Here is a 15,589-nt window from a genome sequence, read left to right as displayed (position 1 = left end):
CCTCCTTCTTAGTCATGGTGTTGCTCAGCAGGGAAGAAGATAGAGTTGCTTTTGCCTCTCATTCATTCTGGTCCCATCTACTGTTGGTCTCCCTACCTCCCACCTTACCAGTCCCAACAAGCACCAGCCACCAATGGCTCCCACTTGTGCTACCTAATGCACTCCCTAAAAAGGGAAAGTAATTCATGAAGGTCAGGCAGAAAGTCATTAATTTGCTACGTCGATTCTTTTAACACACTGAAATGAGCATAATCTTGGAGAAAAAAGAATGTTGAAATGTTCTTTTTCTTGCTGCAGATGTTTAATTATACTGCCTGTCAAACATTCATACACACCCGCTGCAGGCATTGAAGGGTGGGGAGGTTTATTGTGAGGGGGGAAATCTTAATATTTTAACTAACCCTTGAAAAGCTGCTTGGAGGTCCTTGCTAATTCCTTTCATAGATATGCTCCTTTCCTGCAAAATTATAAGTTTAGTGTCTTGCAAAGGAATATTAATAGAAATGTTTTATGTCATTTTGTGCGTTTATGGATTAAGCTTGCCGAGCAATGGTGAAACTCTGCAGTTGTCCAGGGCATGAGAATTTAATCAGGTTAAGCTGTTTCTGCCTATTTAACTTGGGAAATGTGGGAAATGGGGAGCATGATGCATGCAGTAAGCCTTGCAATATCGCTGCCCCTGATTCATTACTCCTCTCTATTCCTTTGTAGTTTTTAGAGTCTTATGGTTCTGGGGCTGGGGGGGGGGTGATGTTGGCAGACCTTCAGGTATTGCCACAGCTTTTTACGTGGAGAATTCAGACACACAGGAAGCTAATTTATACAGAGTTATACTGTCGGTCTATTCTGTTCAGTGTAGTCCACTCCAACTAAAAGCAGCTTGCTAGGCTTCCAGACTTTCCCAGTGCTCTCTGGAGATTCTGGGGACTGAACCTTGCACCCTCTGCATGGAAATCATGTGCTCAGTCACTGAACTGTGGTTCATCCTTTTTAGCTGGGGTGGAGAATTTGTGGTCTTCTAGACTCCATTCAACTCCCATCAGCCCCAGGCAGCATAGCCAAAGTTAGAGCTGATGGGAGCTGAAGTCCAAAAAAAATTATCTGATAGGCCACCCACCCCCTATTCCTCCTTGAAGCATGTAGACTATTAGTGACTGTTAAAGGGAGAGAGAGGTAGGGGCTTGAAGCATCTTTACTTTTTCTGTCAATTATTTTGCCCTGACTGGCCACTGGAATTCCTCCTGAAAACTTGCAGACTCCTCCTGTTATTCTTGTAGGTATGAGGAGTGGGGGTTATAGCTCTCCCTGCCTTTTGGAAATTGTGTTTCCATCTCAGCTATACCCAATCACACCCAGCAGCAAAACCAGGGGACTGTAGCTGTCTAATTCCCGACTACTGAATCACAGCACTGCACCTCTAAGAAGTGATTAATTAAAATCCACCATCTTCAGTCCTGAATGGCTCATGGCGCATTTGGAGAGGCAAGTTTATAATCTTGCTTTTGGCAGGCTTCTATCCTTTCTGTTATTCAGAGCCATTGTTCCATAAAATTAAGATTTCAGGTTAATGTTCATACATACACTTACAGCAATTTATCCTCAGTTTTTCTTAAGGTTTCTAGAGAGATACTAATACATGCTTAGTGCAAGATGTATCTTGCCTTTTGTAGAGCCCTGACGTTCATTGGGAAAGGTGAGTGATTTAAAACCATTGGTTCCTCTGTGAGATAGGCAAGCATTATTATTATTATTATTCTCATTTCATGGATTGGAAAATCATGGCCAGAGAAGTTCAGCGATTCTTTTTTCCCTTCCCTTCCTTCACCCTCAAGGTGGAGCTGGAAGTAGCTCAGTTTGTTGTTTTCCTGTGCTCAAGGTTGCATTTTCCTGTATGGTCTGCCCAGGTCTACAGAAGGGACCCTCTGAACTCTTCTACTATCTACTTGAAGTCTGGCTGGCTCCATTATGGTGCCCATCTTGTTATTTTATTTATTTATTCAGTTTATATCCTGCCCTTCTTCTCAATGGAGCCCTATGGCAATGAGGCAAGCACCAATTATAGAAGGGCTTTTGCAGGCAGCTACATTGTAATCCTACCCATGTCTACTGAGATGTTAGTCCTATTGAATTCAATGGGTCTTACTCTTGTGTAAATGGGATTAGGATTGCAGCTTTAAAATACCTTTCTGTTTCGCCTGGAATTTCCTGACTGTTTCTATTGAGATTTTGTTTTGGTCTTTGGTTGTGGCTGTTGTGGTTACTAATGTTATATGACTCTCCTAATACTAATACTAATACTAATACTAATACTAATACTAATACTAATACTAATACTAATACTAATACTAGATGCTGTTTTAACTATTTTGTTGTTGATGATGATGGTGATGATTTTAATTGCATTCTGTATGTTGTGAATAGAAATGGGGTGGGGGACATGATTAAGTTTGCATCTAAAGGTGCAAATGCAATGCATTGTTGGTTGAATATCATTTATGAGGATGAAATTAATTATAGAAAATTGAAAGCCACACCACAGTCGATACAGAGTTCCACAACTGAAATGTAAATACTGTAACACATCTTTTTTTCTGCCTGCCTTGCCATATGCTACCATATGGATCAAAAAGGGTAGCACTTCATCAGACTAATTTATTTCGTGTGAATCATTTTCATTCTGTTCATTTTGCTTTCTAGAGACTTTGTTTTGGAGGGGCAGGGGAGAATGAACAATATTTTAAATGACTCAGCAGCTAAAATTAAACATGATCTTGCTTAATTTTAGATGATTGTTTTACATTAAAATAGAAAAATTTATTTTAAAATAAAGAAGTCTCACCTTCTTTCAAGAGGAAACTTCTGCAGATATGGGTGTGTTATCCGTCCATTGCTTTGTGAACCCAAACAGCCTCCTTGGACACTATGTTAGATCTATATTACATCCCCAAGTGTTAGATTTTTTCTTTTGTATAAATGGTGTAGTCAAAGGATTCCTAGCATGTCTTTTTAGCTATAGATCTCCTCCCCTTATTGTGCATTCATTAATGTACCTCACGACAGGAATACATTATTCTTTAGAAAAGAGCAGGAGAGCTTTAAGGGTTGTCTTTTCAGTTAGTAGAAATTGAAATATTGTGGGTTTAGTTCAGAAAGTTGTATCTCTTATTTTAAAGTAGGTGACCTACTTCAACCACATGTTGTATTTTACTTCCTCCGTTCATGTATGGATAGGCTCCCAAATTAGGAACATATGGGTGCTTGTGAAGGTGTATTGCCTGAGTATTGTCAGTTTTTCTTCTGTGAAATGGTTACTTTGTAGTCCTCATGGCGGTTTCCAAATGTGACCTTGGGCCCAAAACAGTTTGGGACCCCTGCTCTAAGGTGCAACATATCTTATGTTTCATTTCAGAAGTTTGAGGAGTGGGTGGGTGTGCAGCTCAATAGTTTTTCTATGTGTGTTTTCTAGAAGAAAAGTAATCTGGAATCAACAGAAGTACAGCCGTTTGTCACTGTACAGAAGTTTATGTCGGAGAGTTCCCTGTTCATAAATGAACTGGAAGTGAGAATGTGTTCAGTTCTGGTCCACTCCTCCCCTCTGAGAAAAGAAACACGTGCATTTGATTTTCCATGTGTGTCATGTAGGAATTAAATGGTACATCACAAATAAAGAAGCAACTGGTGCATTTCGCTTTGACTTCCCACAAGGTTCAAGATTAGAATTCAATTGCTTCATCAATATATCTTCAGACATGCTAATAACTCCTATTTGTAAGGAGCTGCTGGTTCCTATACTATGGATTTCTCCTGAGGCACAGTTTCGACGGTAGAAGAGCTTATTAGGTCAATTTACAATGGAACCTTACCTCTGAAGAATGTTTGGCTGGAGCTGATAAACTCTGTAGATATTTGAAGCTATTTTTTTCTTTCAAGGGCTGCATTCTTTTGAGGGGGGTGGTTTGATCTGTTGGGTGCCACATTTTGGTGGTGGGCAGGACCACCCTTTTCCTTCCTGAAAGTAAGTGGAATAATTTATGGCTACCTACACCATATAAATCAGTATCCACATATTCATAGATGGCACCATATACTGGTACAAATTTCTAGAATAACTTCTAGACTCTTACTGTGTGGGCAGAGTGTTTGTTTGTTTGTTTGTTTGTTTGTTTGTTTGTTTGTTTTCATCTATGGTAGTAATGACCCACTGTTTTCTAAATGTTGGACTGACATTTATAGGGAGAACTCTGATAGATGTAAAAGTGATATTGTAATGACCTCACCTCAAACTTTCTTTGTCAAATATCTGGGATGGCTATGGGTGTAATTCAGACTTGAAAGGCCTAATAACATTATAGCATGGGTGGAGAACATTGCAATTAACTTTCAACTACAATTAACACTTTGGTACAAAAATACAGTGGTGCCTCGCAAGATGAAATTAATTCGTTTTGCGAGTCTCTTTGTCTTATAGTTTTGGAATTGGTGTACAAAATTCACTACCTGCAGTGATGAGAGGAAGCTAATTTTCTTGATGAACACTTTTCCTGAATATCCTATGTACCATGTGAAACTTAGTTTTATATTCCACTACTGTAATTATTATATCTTTCTTAAAAAATAAGTTTATCTATATTTTAAAAAAATAGTGAGATAAAATGCTTGTATCAACCCACTCATTATAATTCAGTGGTTCCATCTCAAGGTTTATTCTGCCTACAATTTCTTACAACTTGTTGTTTAATTCCTTGCAACAATTAACTGGCTAAAACCTTTCAAAACAAGGGATCATTAGGAGAATGTTTATGCTCCTTTTGGGGGGGGGGGGTTTGAACAACTACCATGCTTGAATGAAGAGAGTTACATTGAACATTTTTGTCTCTTCCAGGACTGTTTCGGTAAGGAGCCTCAATACATTGTTTTCACGATTTTGGCCTACTTAATCAGAGATGGAGCAAATGGATTGTAAACCCTACCAGCCACTGTCGAAAGCTAAGCATGAAATGGATCTAGCTTACACAAGCTCATCTGATGAAAGTGAGGATGGAAGAAAGGCAAGACAGTCTTATGAGTCCAGAGAAACACTTAACGAATATGGCCAAGAACTCAGAATGAATTACAACAGCCACAGCAGAAAAAGAAAAGCTGTTGATGAACCCACTCAAGGTATTTTTTTAATCAAAAAACCAGTTTTTATTAAAAGGAATACTCTTAATAACTTTTTAATCATATGGTAAATTGCTTGCTATCCCTACATCATATGGAACAGATGAAGTCATTTTCCTGTGTAGTCTTCTGTTTCATATCTTTTTGGGGGGAGGAAGAGCTGGATAGCTGTGAGCTATCATTACAGCAATTGCCAGCAACTTCTGACTTATACAATTACTCTTTTGTTTATGATTGGGCTATGCCTTTCTTAGGACCAACCAACATGTCACAAAAAGAAAAGCTTGTTACACAAAGCAGAGCTGTAATGGAGGTGATGGGGGAATTAAAAAATAATAATAATTGGATAGCTGTAAGACAGTGGTGCTTGGTGCACGTTTCCCCAGAGGAAAGTGGTAGGACAAGTGGAAGTGTGGGTGAGCCCTTGGTTTGGTGTGTTGTGTTAGGTAGAGGGTCAAACAAGAACACAGAGTTCTTGTTATTGTCCATTAATGAGTCTTGTCCTGCTGGCCTTAGAATGAAGGACAGATTGACTTTTCAGGGGTCCAAGATTCCTTTTGTATCAGCAAAGCAGCACTGGGCAAACTGTTGTCCTCAAAATGTTGTTGGATTCCAGCTCCCATCAGCCCTAGCCAGCATTACCACTGGAGCCCAACAACTTCCAGAGCCCAACCACTGGAGCCCAACAACTTCCAGAGTGCCACAGGTTCCCCACTCTTGCAGTAGAAAGTGGTGGTTTATCCACCAATTGCAGCCTGCCCTTAATTGCCAGACTTTGTGGCAGCTGCTGAGAAGATGAAAGACTGAGACAAAGTGGAAGTCTGGAAATGAGCTGCAAACAAACTACTTCTTTACATCTGTTAATAACGTTAAAACATTTTTCATTTGATAGGTGGATTTGCTACACATGCCAAGCCAACTCTAAAATTGTAAACTTTCATTGATATAAACATTTCTATACCACATAACAGTCATTTCAAAGCAGGGCGCAAAAGGGGTGTACCGAATACAAGATTGTGGAAGACCATTCTTTAATGCCTACTGAAATTTTAAGAAGTCTTTACCAAGTGTTGCTGGGGTAGGCCTGGGGAAGTGGTCTGATGTCAGTCAGGAGAGAGTTCCATAGAATTGGGTCTTTGATACTGAGCAAACAGTTCCAGGAAACTAACAAAAAACACATGAATGAAACTTCTGCAACCAGATTGGAATGCCAAAACATCTATGAGCATGTAACTCTTGGTGCATGGTCTTGAGAAAAAGGGTGTGGGGAAGGGGCTGTCTATATCAATCCATCTCACTTTGTTAGTCTGCTTTCAGGCAGGAGGGGTGGGAAGGATATAGGGACTCCTCTTACTTCATGAAGCTGGGAAGTGAGGAGAGTGCTGTTGTCCTTCTTGTGGGAATTCCATGGGTATCTCTGGTTGGTAACAGAGGAGTGGACCAGATGGGGCACTGGCTTGATCCAGCAGACATTTCTTTTGATCTAAAGAAGTGGAGCTACAGAAGTGAGAAGCTCTCTGTATTTATTGCTCCTCAAATGTCACACCCAGGGAAAGGTATGAGGAGAAAACTTGAAAGCAGGACACATAAAAAAATAAGCCTCCTCTACTCCATCTGTTCTCTTCTCACCACCGAATCAAAGTATGTTTGCCAATACAAAAGACTTTGTATGCATGTAGATATATAGATACAGATACATAGATACACACAGATACATACATAAATCTGCACTCCTCCAAGCATTTAATATTTGTATGCTTGTGGTATGTTTTTCTTCACTAAAACAAATTGCTTCAGGAATTTTGTCTTTTTCTTGGATAAGATTTTTTCATCTATTGTTTTCAAAAAGAAACTTTTTGAAACACTCTCCTTTAGGGAGGATTGTTGTTGTTGTTTTCTTTTGCTTGGCTCACTTTTACCTTCCTTGCTTGTCAGAAGCCTAAAAAAAAAAAAAAAAAAATCAATGCCAAATACAGAATCGATCTATGGGGAGGACGTTATTTAAGTTAACATTCTGCATGAGTGTTGCAGAAAATCAAATGCTGGAACATTCATTTCATGATAGATTGTAGCTCTGAAGGAAGTTGTACTAGAGAGCTATCAGTGTCGAACAAGCCAGAACTGAGTGGGAAAAGATAGAAAAGGAGAGAGAATTGTAAATATTTGGGTAAGAATGTACCAAGGTGTAAGCTGTAATCCTTACCCCAGTTACTTGGAAGTAAGCCCCATGGCAGGACTTAGTTCTGAGTAGATATGGTTAGGATTAACCAGATATGGTTAAGTCCAGAAAGCACAGTGAGCAAATGAAGTCTTGTAACCCTTCTTAGAAGGCTGCAGGCCATTTTATGTTGCATTAAGCTTTTCAGAAGTCTGAATAAACATCTGCAGAGATTCAGTCCTGAATTTCTCCAGCCTATCTTGGTTCCAAGGATCAGAAAATAAATATATTTGTATATGAACTGAATCTCCCAAAGTCTGTTCTGTGCTATTGGGAATAACAAAATATTTAAGATAAGAAGCCATGTTTTAAAGTGAGGGGCATTTGGTGAAGCAAAGCTTACCTAACACAGATAGATTTGAAAGGAGAGTGATTCCTTAAAAAAAAGAAAAGAAAAAGTGTGTGTATCCATTTGCCTCGGAGGCTGAATTTTCATGCCTATTTTTGCCATGGTATTTTTTGCCACGGTGTGCATGTCTGATTTTCTCAATTGCTTCTGAATGCATCCCAATATTTTTGAAATATTTTCACAGTTTTAACACTAATGAAAGCTAAAGTCCTGCAGGGTGTGCTGAATGGAAATCTGAGGTGACATTATGTTCAGAAGTATCATATTCATTGCATGAATATGAAAGGTAAAAGCTAAGCTTCAGGGTCTGTTAGCCTGGGGCCTGGCAGTCTACTTGACAGGCTGCAACCGAGAGTCATATGAGCCACAGAGCAAAAATATGTGGACATGTATGGGCTGAAGATCAGGCACTGAATCCTATAAACAAGAACCAGAGGCAGCGATATCATCAAAACAAGCTAGGTTGGGCAGATGAGAACCAAAGACAGGGACATAGATCATGAAAGGCTAGAGGGCCTTTCCATCTTAAAAGTATTGCACTGGATAATAGTGGGTGCAAAAGGGGGCATGTGCAGTAGGTGGCAGGTTAGGGGGTGGCAAAACAGCATCCTGTGTAGGTGAGAGAAAAGAAAGAAGTGTCACTGCCATAGCACACATTCACTGACTACATTCCAGCCAGGTCCTATTTATTAGAAGAGGTGGGTGAACAGCCACCCACCTATTCTAATAAGATGAATCTGGCTGGAACATGTAAGGAGTCACCAAGCCCGTGCCGTGGCTGCTGTGCATCTCTCTTTTCTCTTTGGGCCAGCAGGAATGTAAAGGAGCCAGGCCTTGATGATCACATGGCCTCCCACACACCTTACAGGAAGTGGTGAGTGGCTATAGAAAGGCTGGTCTGCTTGGCCACCCCAGGAAGAGGAAGTTGAGGAGGTGCAAAAGAGGCCCCACTGCCACCACAAGCGAGCAGGAAAGAAGGAGCACAGCAGGCAGGTGAACTGGCAACATAAGCGCCAGCCTGGAGCAGGGGTCTCGTGAGAGCTGCTAGGACCAGGACTTATGTAAATTGTCCCTTGTTTTTCAATGCCCCTCCCAAAGGGAAGCAGGATGGGCTCCCCTTTGCTCCTTGGTCAGCCTTTCCTTGTATTGCTACTGTGGCCACCACTGAGACAAGTCAACCTGCACATGCTTCCTACTCTCAACCGTGGTGGTGATAGGGAGGCAGCAGTGCAGGCTTTTGCCCTCTACAGGAAAATGTGTAGATCCAGCACTGGTCCTCATTGAAGAACACATTTGGGGGCAAGAATTATATAGACACTCATAATCCTCTATTGTGGTTCCTCTTGTCTTGTGGCCTTGGGCTGAAATAAAGAGCTGTAGTTCTAGATCTGCCCACCTACTTGAGTCACACTCTCCTGCAGCCAGAGATCTGGGCCAATAATCCCCCAGTCTGATAACTATGCAGGGGGAAAGGTGCCTGGGCCCTGACTCCCTGGTTCAAGACTTACAGGGTCATTCAGGATGATAGACTTGCATGTTGGACCTTTGGCTATCAATGCCAAGATGAATCTGTCATGATTTTTCAGTTTCTGTTAAGCCTTTGTCTTTGTTGAGAAGATACTCCCTTGAGAATAAATAAGATGCTGTTTCTAACACACATCTCTATATATTATTTGGTTGTGAAAGGGTCTCAGTATTAATAGGTACCATCTCCTGCCCTCTCCCTAGCTTCAATCATGTACACAGAATACATGTCTTGAACTAGGGGAACGTATTCATTTCACGTTGTGATGTCTGCAACCCTCCAATTGAAACCTTGCTTTCAGGTGCACAATCAGATAAAAAAAACAAGACCTCTTGGTTCTAGAAGTGGATAGAGAAGATGTGGCAGGATGGCTCAAATCATTGCAAGGCCCCCCTAATCTAATGCACACACAGTTTGAGGGTGAAACTAGTATAGACTGAATTATATCTAATGACACTTTCCAATTGGCTGCTGTAGTGAATTTCATTTTTGTAAGCTGGTTGTGGTGGAGGAGAACAAAGAAGAAATGGGACTTGGTAAAACTGTAAGCAAATTACAAATTTAGTTGGCACTTTCTTTTACTGGTTTAATTATTTCCCTGTAACAATGCAAAATAAACTTTACAGATCTGGGTTATGAAAGAAATGAAGGTTAAAATGGAATTGCAAACCTTTATTTTCAAGATCATAATATAGAACCTAATCAAATAAAACAGAGAGACTTGCTTGTGATCTTGTTTTCCCAATGAAACTCTAATTTGACTAATTTATGAACTGATACATTGATCTAGCATTAATGAATGAATTAGTAGCTGAATAAATTGGGGTAGGCTATAGTATATAATGAATTCTGATAGCATTATCAATTAATTATATACTAGTAGCATGCTATCTTGATGAAATTAATTTTATAATCTGTCTTTTTGTATTAAAGGATTAATGAATGGGTGAATTATTGAGTTACTGGACTTATTAATTGACATATTATAACAAAAGAATAACACATTAGTGTGCATTTAATGAATTACTAAATTGAACAGTGATTAAGTGGCAATATGTTAAAACAACTTGGGCCATGCAATTCAGTAATCAAGCTAATGAATTACAATGTTTGGGGGAGTAACTGTAATTAAAAAGGAGGTCAATTTGTTCAGAGAGAGGGAGAGCATAGATACAGGGCCAACATATGAGAGGGGAAATGAGTATACTTCACTAGGGTTGTGGAGGGCCCAACTCAACTAATTTTCTAGATCCATTTCAGTCAGGGTTTAGGCCCAGTTCTAGCATAGGAATTGCACTGGGACGGAGAAAATGTGTCCCTGTTAATTCTTCTAGCCCTCAGCCACTTTAGAAACAATTGACCATGGTATCCTTTTGGAGCATCTGTCCAAGTTAGGGGTGAGTGGCACCACTTTGTGGTGGTTCCAGTCTTAATTGGATGGTTGTTTCAAAAGGGTGGTGCTTGTGAGTGTTATTCAGTTCCATGGAGCCTTCAATGTGGAGTTCCTCGGGATTCAATTTTTTCCCCTATGTTGTTTAACATCTACATGAAACCACTGAGTGGGGTCATCGGGAATTTTGGAGTACATTGTCAGCAATATGCTGATGACACACAGCTCTACTTCTCCTCTACATCTGCAGGAGAGGTAATGGATGTGCTGGACTGTTGTCTTGCCTTGGTAATGGACGGAATGAGAGCCAACACACTGAAGCTCAATCCAGATAAGATTGAGGCACTGATAGTGGATGGTTCCCTAGACTGGATGGTTGGAAGGTTGCCTGCTCTTGATGGTAGATACCTAGCTTGGGGATACTACTGGATCCTTTCCTGTTGTGTTGCTGTCGCTTGAGGCTCAGGTGGCCTCAGTGGTGCAGAGTGCCTTCCATTGCCTTCAGCTGGTGGCCTGGCTGCACTCTGGACAATAATAGTCTAGCTTCTGTTGTCTATGTTCTAGTAACCTCTAGCTTAGATCACTGCAACATGTTATATGTAGGGTTGCATCTGAAGGCAGGTTAGAAACTTCAGCTGGTGCTGAATTCAGCAGCCAGGTTGCTCAGGCAAGATTGCTTGAGCATATTATACCGATCCTCATTCAGAACATGAAACTGGGCAAATCTCCAGGGCCAGATGGTCTGACCTCCAAGTATTATAAAGACATTAAGAGACTATTTGATACAACCATTGATGGAGGTCAGCAATGAGATTATGGAGGGAAAGAAGGCGCCGGAATCGTGGAAGGAAGCTTTTATCACATTAATACCAAAATCAGAAACTGAAAAGACACAACTCAAGAACTATCGTCCCATCTCCCTTTTAAATGTGGATTACAAAATATTTGCTGACATTTTGGCAAGCAGATTTAAAAGAGTTTTAAATGAAGTAATTCATAAAGGTCAGGCAGGCTTTCTCCCAGGTAGACACATGTTTGCTAACACAAGGAACATTATTGACATTTTAGAACTTTTGCAAACAGACATAAATACAAAAGCAGTGTTAATTTTTATAGATGCGGAGAAGGCCTTTGATAATATCTCTTGGAAATTTATGAGGGAAATCTAAAAGAAATGGGAGTGGGACGGGGTTTCGAGAATGGAATTGATGCAATATATTCAGAACACAAGGCAAAACTGATAGTTAACAATGTGGTTACAGAAGAGTTTAAAATTGAAAAAGGAACACGACAAGGCTGCCCGATTTCCCCTCTGTTATTTATTTCAGTTCTGGAGGTGCTCTTGAATATGATCAGAGGGGACCGGTTGGTGCAAGGGATTCAGGTCGGAGCGATACAATATAAACTTAAAGCTTTTGCAGATGACCTAGTTTTGACTCTGCAGGAGCCAGAACCTAGTACGAAAAGAGTATTGCAACTGATTCAAGACTTTGGTCGGGTGGCGGGATTTAAACTAAATAAACAGAAAACTAAGGTGCTGGGAAAAAATTTGACAGACACAGAGTCAGAACGGTTTCAGAGAGAAACAGAATTAACTATGGTAAAAAAAGTAAAGTACCTAGGGCTAAACATAACAGCAAAAAATCTGAGTCTATTTAAGGATAATTATGAAAAATGTTGGTCTGAAAATAAGAGAGACTTGGACAGTTGGACAAAATTGAAGCTTTCTTTGTTAGGCCGAATTGCTGCTATTAAGATGAATGTATTGCCAAAGATGTTGTTTTTGTTTCAAACATTGCAAATTGTGGACAAGACGGAGTGCTTCCGGAAGTGGCAGAGAGATATTTCTAAATTTGTCTGGCAGGGCAAAAAGCCCAGAATTAAGTTTAAGATATTAACTGATGCGAAAGAAAGAGGGGGCTTTGCCCTGCCAGACCTAAAGTTGTACTATGAAGCCGCAGCTTTCTGCTGGCTAAAAGACTGGCTACTTCTCGAAGACACTGATGTATTGGATCTGGAAGGTTTTAACAATGCTTTTGGTTGGCATGCATACCTATGGTATGACAAAGTTAAGATCAATAAGGCCTTTAAAAACCATGTTGTCAGGAAAGCAGTATTTAACGTCTGGACAAAATACAAAGACTTATTGGAAAACAAAACTCCGAGGTGGCTTTCCCCTCTGGAAGCTAAGGCCCGAAAAAGACCCAATATGGAGGCCAAATGGCCAAAATATTGGGAAATATTAGAAAAAGATGGAGACAATTGGAAATTGCAGAGTTTGGAGAAAATGAAGGATAAAGTGCGAGACTGGTTAAATTACGCTCAGATTAAAGAAGTATTTAAAAATGACAAAAAGTTAGGGTTCCAGGTGGAGAAATCGAAGTTGGAAACAGAATTGTTAGAACCAAAGACTAAGGTATTATCAAGAATGTATAACTTGCTGTTAAAATGGAACACACAAGACGAAATGGTTAAATCGGCTATGATAAAGTGGGCACAGGACATTGGGCATAATATTATGCTTGAGGACTGGGAAAGGTTGTGGACCAATGGGTTGAACTTCACTTCATGTAATGCTTTGAAGGAAAATGTAATGAAAATGATATATAGATGGTACATGACCCCAGTTAAACTTGCCGAAATATACCATTTGTCTGATAATAAATGTTGGAAATGTAAAGAAAATGAAGGAACATTCTTTCACCTCTGGTGGACTTGCCCTAAAGTGAAGGCCTTCTGGGAAATGATATATAATGAGTTGAAAAAGGTATTTAAGTATACCTTCACTAAGAAACCAGAAGCCTTCCTCCTGGGTATTGTCGGCCAGAAGGTGTTAAAGAAGGACCGAACATTTTTTAGGTATGCAACAACAGCAGCAAGGATACTCATCGCTAAGAATTGGAAAACTCAAGATCTACCCACACTGGAAGAGTGGCAGATGCAGCTGATGGACTATATGCAATTGGCGGAGATGACTGGCAGAATCCGAAACCTGGGAGAAGAAAGGATTGAAGAAGATTGGAAGAAATTTAAGATTTACTTACAAAAATATTGTAATTTGGTTGAATGTTAAGAAGGATGCTTGATCATAAAATAATTGGCCACCACTAAATTAGACTGGAATCTGATGATAAGTGAGATTAAGGAAAACATAAACCTTTTGGAGAATTGTTAGATTATATTTAAATGAGTGGAAATAAGATTATAAACAAGATGATAATTTGCTTGAAAAAAAAATTCAACGATGTAAGTGGGAGCAGGAGACGTGAGGAAGTCCAAAGAAGTTATGAGATTTTGTTATGATATAATTAATGTTGTTTATTATTTGTGCATTTCTTTTATAAAAAAAACCTTAATAAATATTTATATATATATAAAAAAAGAGCATATTATACCGATCCTGGTCTGACAGCACTGGCTGCTAATGAGTTTCCGAGCCCAATTCAAAGTGCTGGTTTTGACCTTTAAAGCTTTAAATGGCTCAGGACCACAATACCTCAAGAAATGCCTCTCTCTATGTAAACCTATCCAGACCCTGTGATCATCATTGTAGCCCTTGTTCATATGCCTCCTCTATGAGAAGTCTGGAGGGTGGCAATAGGCCTTTTCTTCTGTGGCTCCCCATTTGTGGAATGCTCTCCCCTGGGAGGCTCACCTGACACCTTCATTATACAGCTTTAGGTGCCAGGTGAGAATGTTTCTCTTCCGCCAAGCTGATTAACATCATACATCCTTTTAAACATGTTTGTGGAAGAGGGCTAATTTGTTTTGTTCTTGTTTTTATTATGTGTTTTATGTTTTTATCTTTTTATGTTGCCCGGAAGAAGGGCAGTATACAAATTTAATAAATAATCAGATACTTAACCAAAACCCAGGATGCAATCTCATTGCCACCATACAAAGCATCGAGGCTACATTTAGATCATGATTGAGGGTGGTTATACAGATGTGTTTTTCTGCATATGGATATTTATATGGGTTTCTAGATTTTCTGATATTTCATAAAGCCAATCAGAAGCAATGGCAGAGCATAATAAAACAATACGTTCACTGTTCAAACTGCTGTTTATTTGCCATTGCTTATATGAGAAGCACTGTGCTGAGCTAGATCAGCCTTTGCTCTAGGGATGGAGGAGAAAATGGTTTTAAGTGGATGTATACAGAGAATTTCGCAGTTCCAACCTGATTGAGCTTTTCCCACATTGTATCTTGTATCAAGCCACCACTTATATCTGAGCTGCTTGTGTAATGTTGTGGGGTTGTTGGGGTTTTTTTAAAAGGCTGACTAATTATTTGCAAAAATATGTATATTGTACATATAAGGCATATAAAAGAATCATACTCCATGCTGTTCTGTGATTCTGCAGCATCATTCATTAAGTATACTAATACACAAGCATTTTTATACTATCATATGACTGTTGTATCATCTTCCTTGCACCAAAATAAAGCCTTAGCAGCAAAACTAAGAGAGAGAAACAGCTTTTCAAGTGCCTTTCTGCAGTCCCCCCCACCCAAATGCACAAGTTTGCTATGTTAGACGAAATAGGACTTAGGTCATGCAAAACTGCACACAATGTAATGCACATAATATGCAATATTTGACCATAATTTTTTGTGGACTTGAGGAGAGAGTAAAATCTCACTTCTTTTTGAGATAAAGGAGCAAGACTGACTCTACAATTCTATGATTCTGTGAATGAAATGAGGGGGAGAAATGCAGATAAACTCAATATTGGTATTTCCCATGTCTGCTTTGCTCCTATGTAGTCGGGTTCTTCTTACATTTTTCCTAATAGTCTGTGCAGGCTCACAGATGGGACCCATGAGCTCATTTCGCTACCCTGGTTTGTAGGCAGTGCCTGACAAACTGTGGCTTGACAAACCACCATATCTCCCTCAGAGGGCTTGGAGAAGATGCAAGGGGAGGATGTAGGTAGACATATG

The 15,589-nt window shown here is 39.8% G+C and overlaps 1 protein-coding gene across 12 annotated transcripts in view; it reads left to right on the top strand.

The window, feature by feature from the left end:
- Window positions 1-15,589, top strand: part of TENM1 (teneurin transmembrane protein 1) — a 404,140-nt gene that overhangs the window by 89,871 nt on the left and 298,680 nt on the right. For all 12 annotated transcript variants that reach the window (XM_081847832.1, XM_081847839.1, XM_081847838.1 and 9 more), the window contains exon 2: window positions 4,883-5,160. In XM_081847832.1, coding sequence (XP_081703958.1) covers window positions 4,944-5,160 — 217 coding nt within the window. In that variant the 5' untranslated portion in view covers window positions 4,883-4,943. The remainder of the gene's footprint in view (window positions 1-4,882; window positions 5,161-15,589) is intronic.

This window comes from Podarcis erhardii (genome assembly GCF_964252035.2).
Source record: "Podarcis erhardii genome assembly, chromosome: Z".
Lineage (NCBI taxonomy): Eukaryota > Metazoa > Chordata > Lepidosauria > Squamata > Lacertidae > Podarcis > Podarcis erhardii.
The sequence above is the reverse complement of the archived record's forward strand: the minus strand, read 5'-3'. Positions and strand labels throughout refer to the sequence as shown.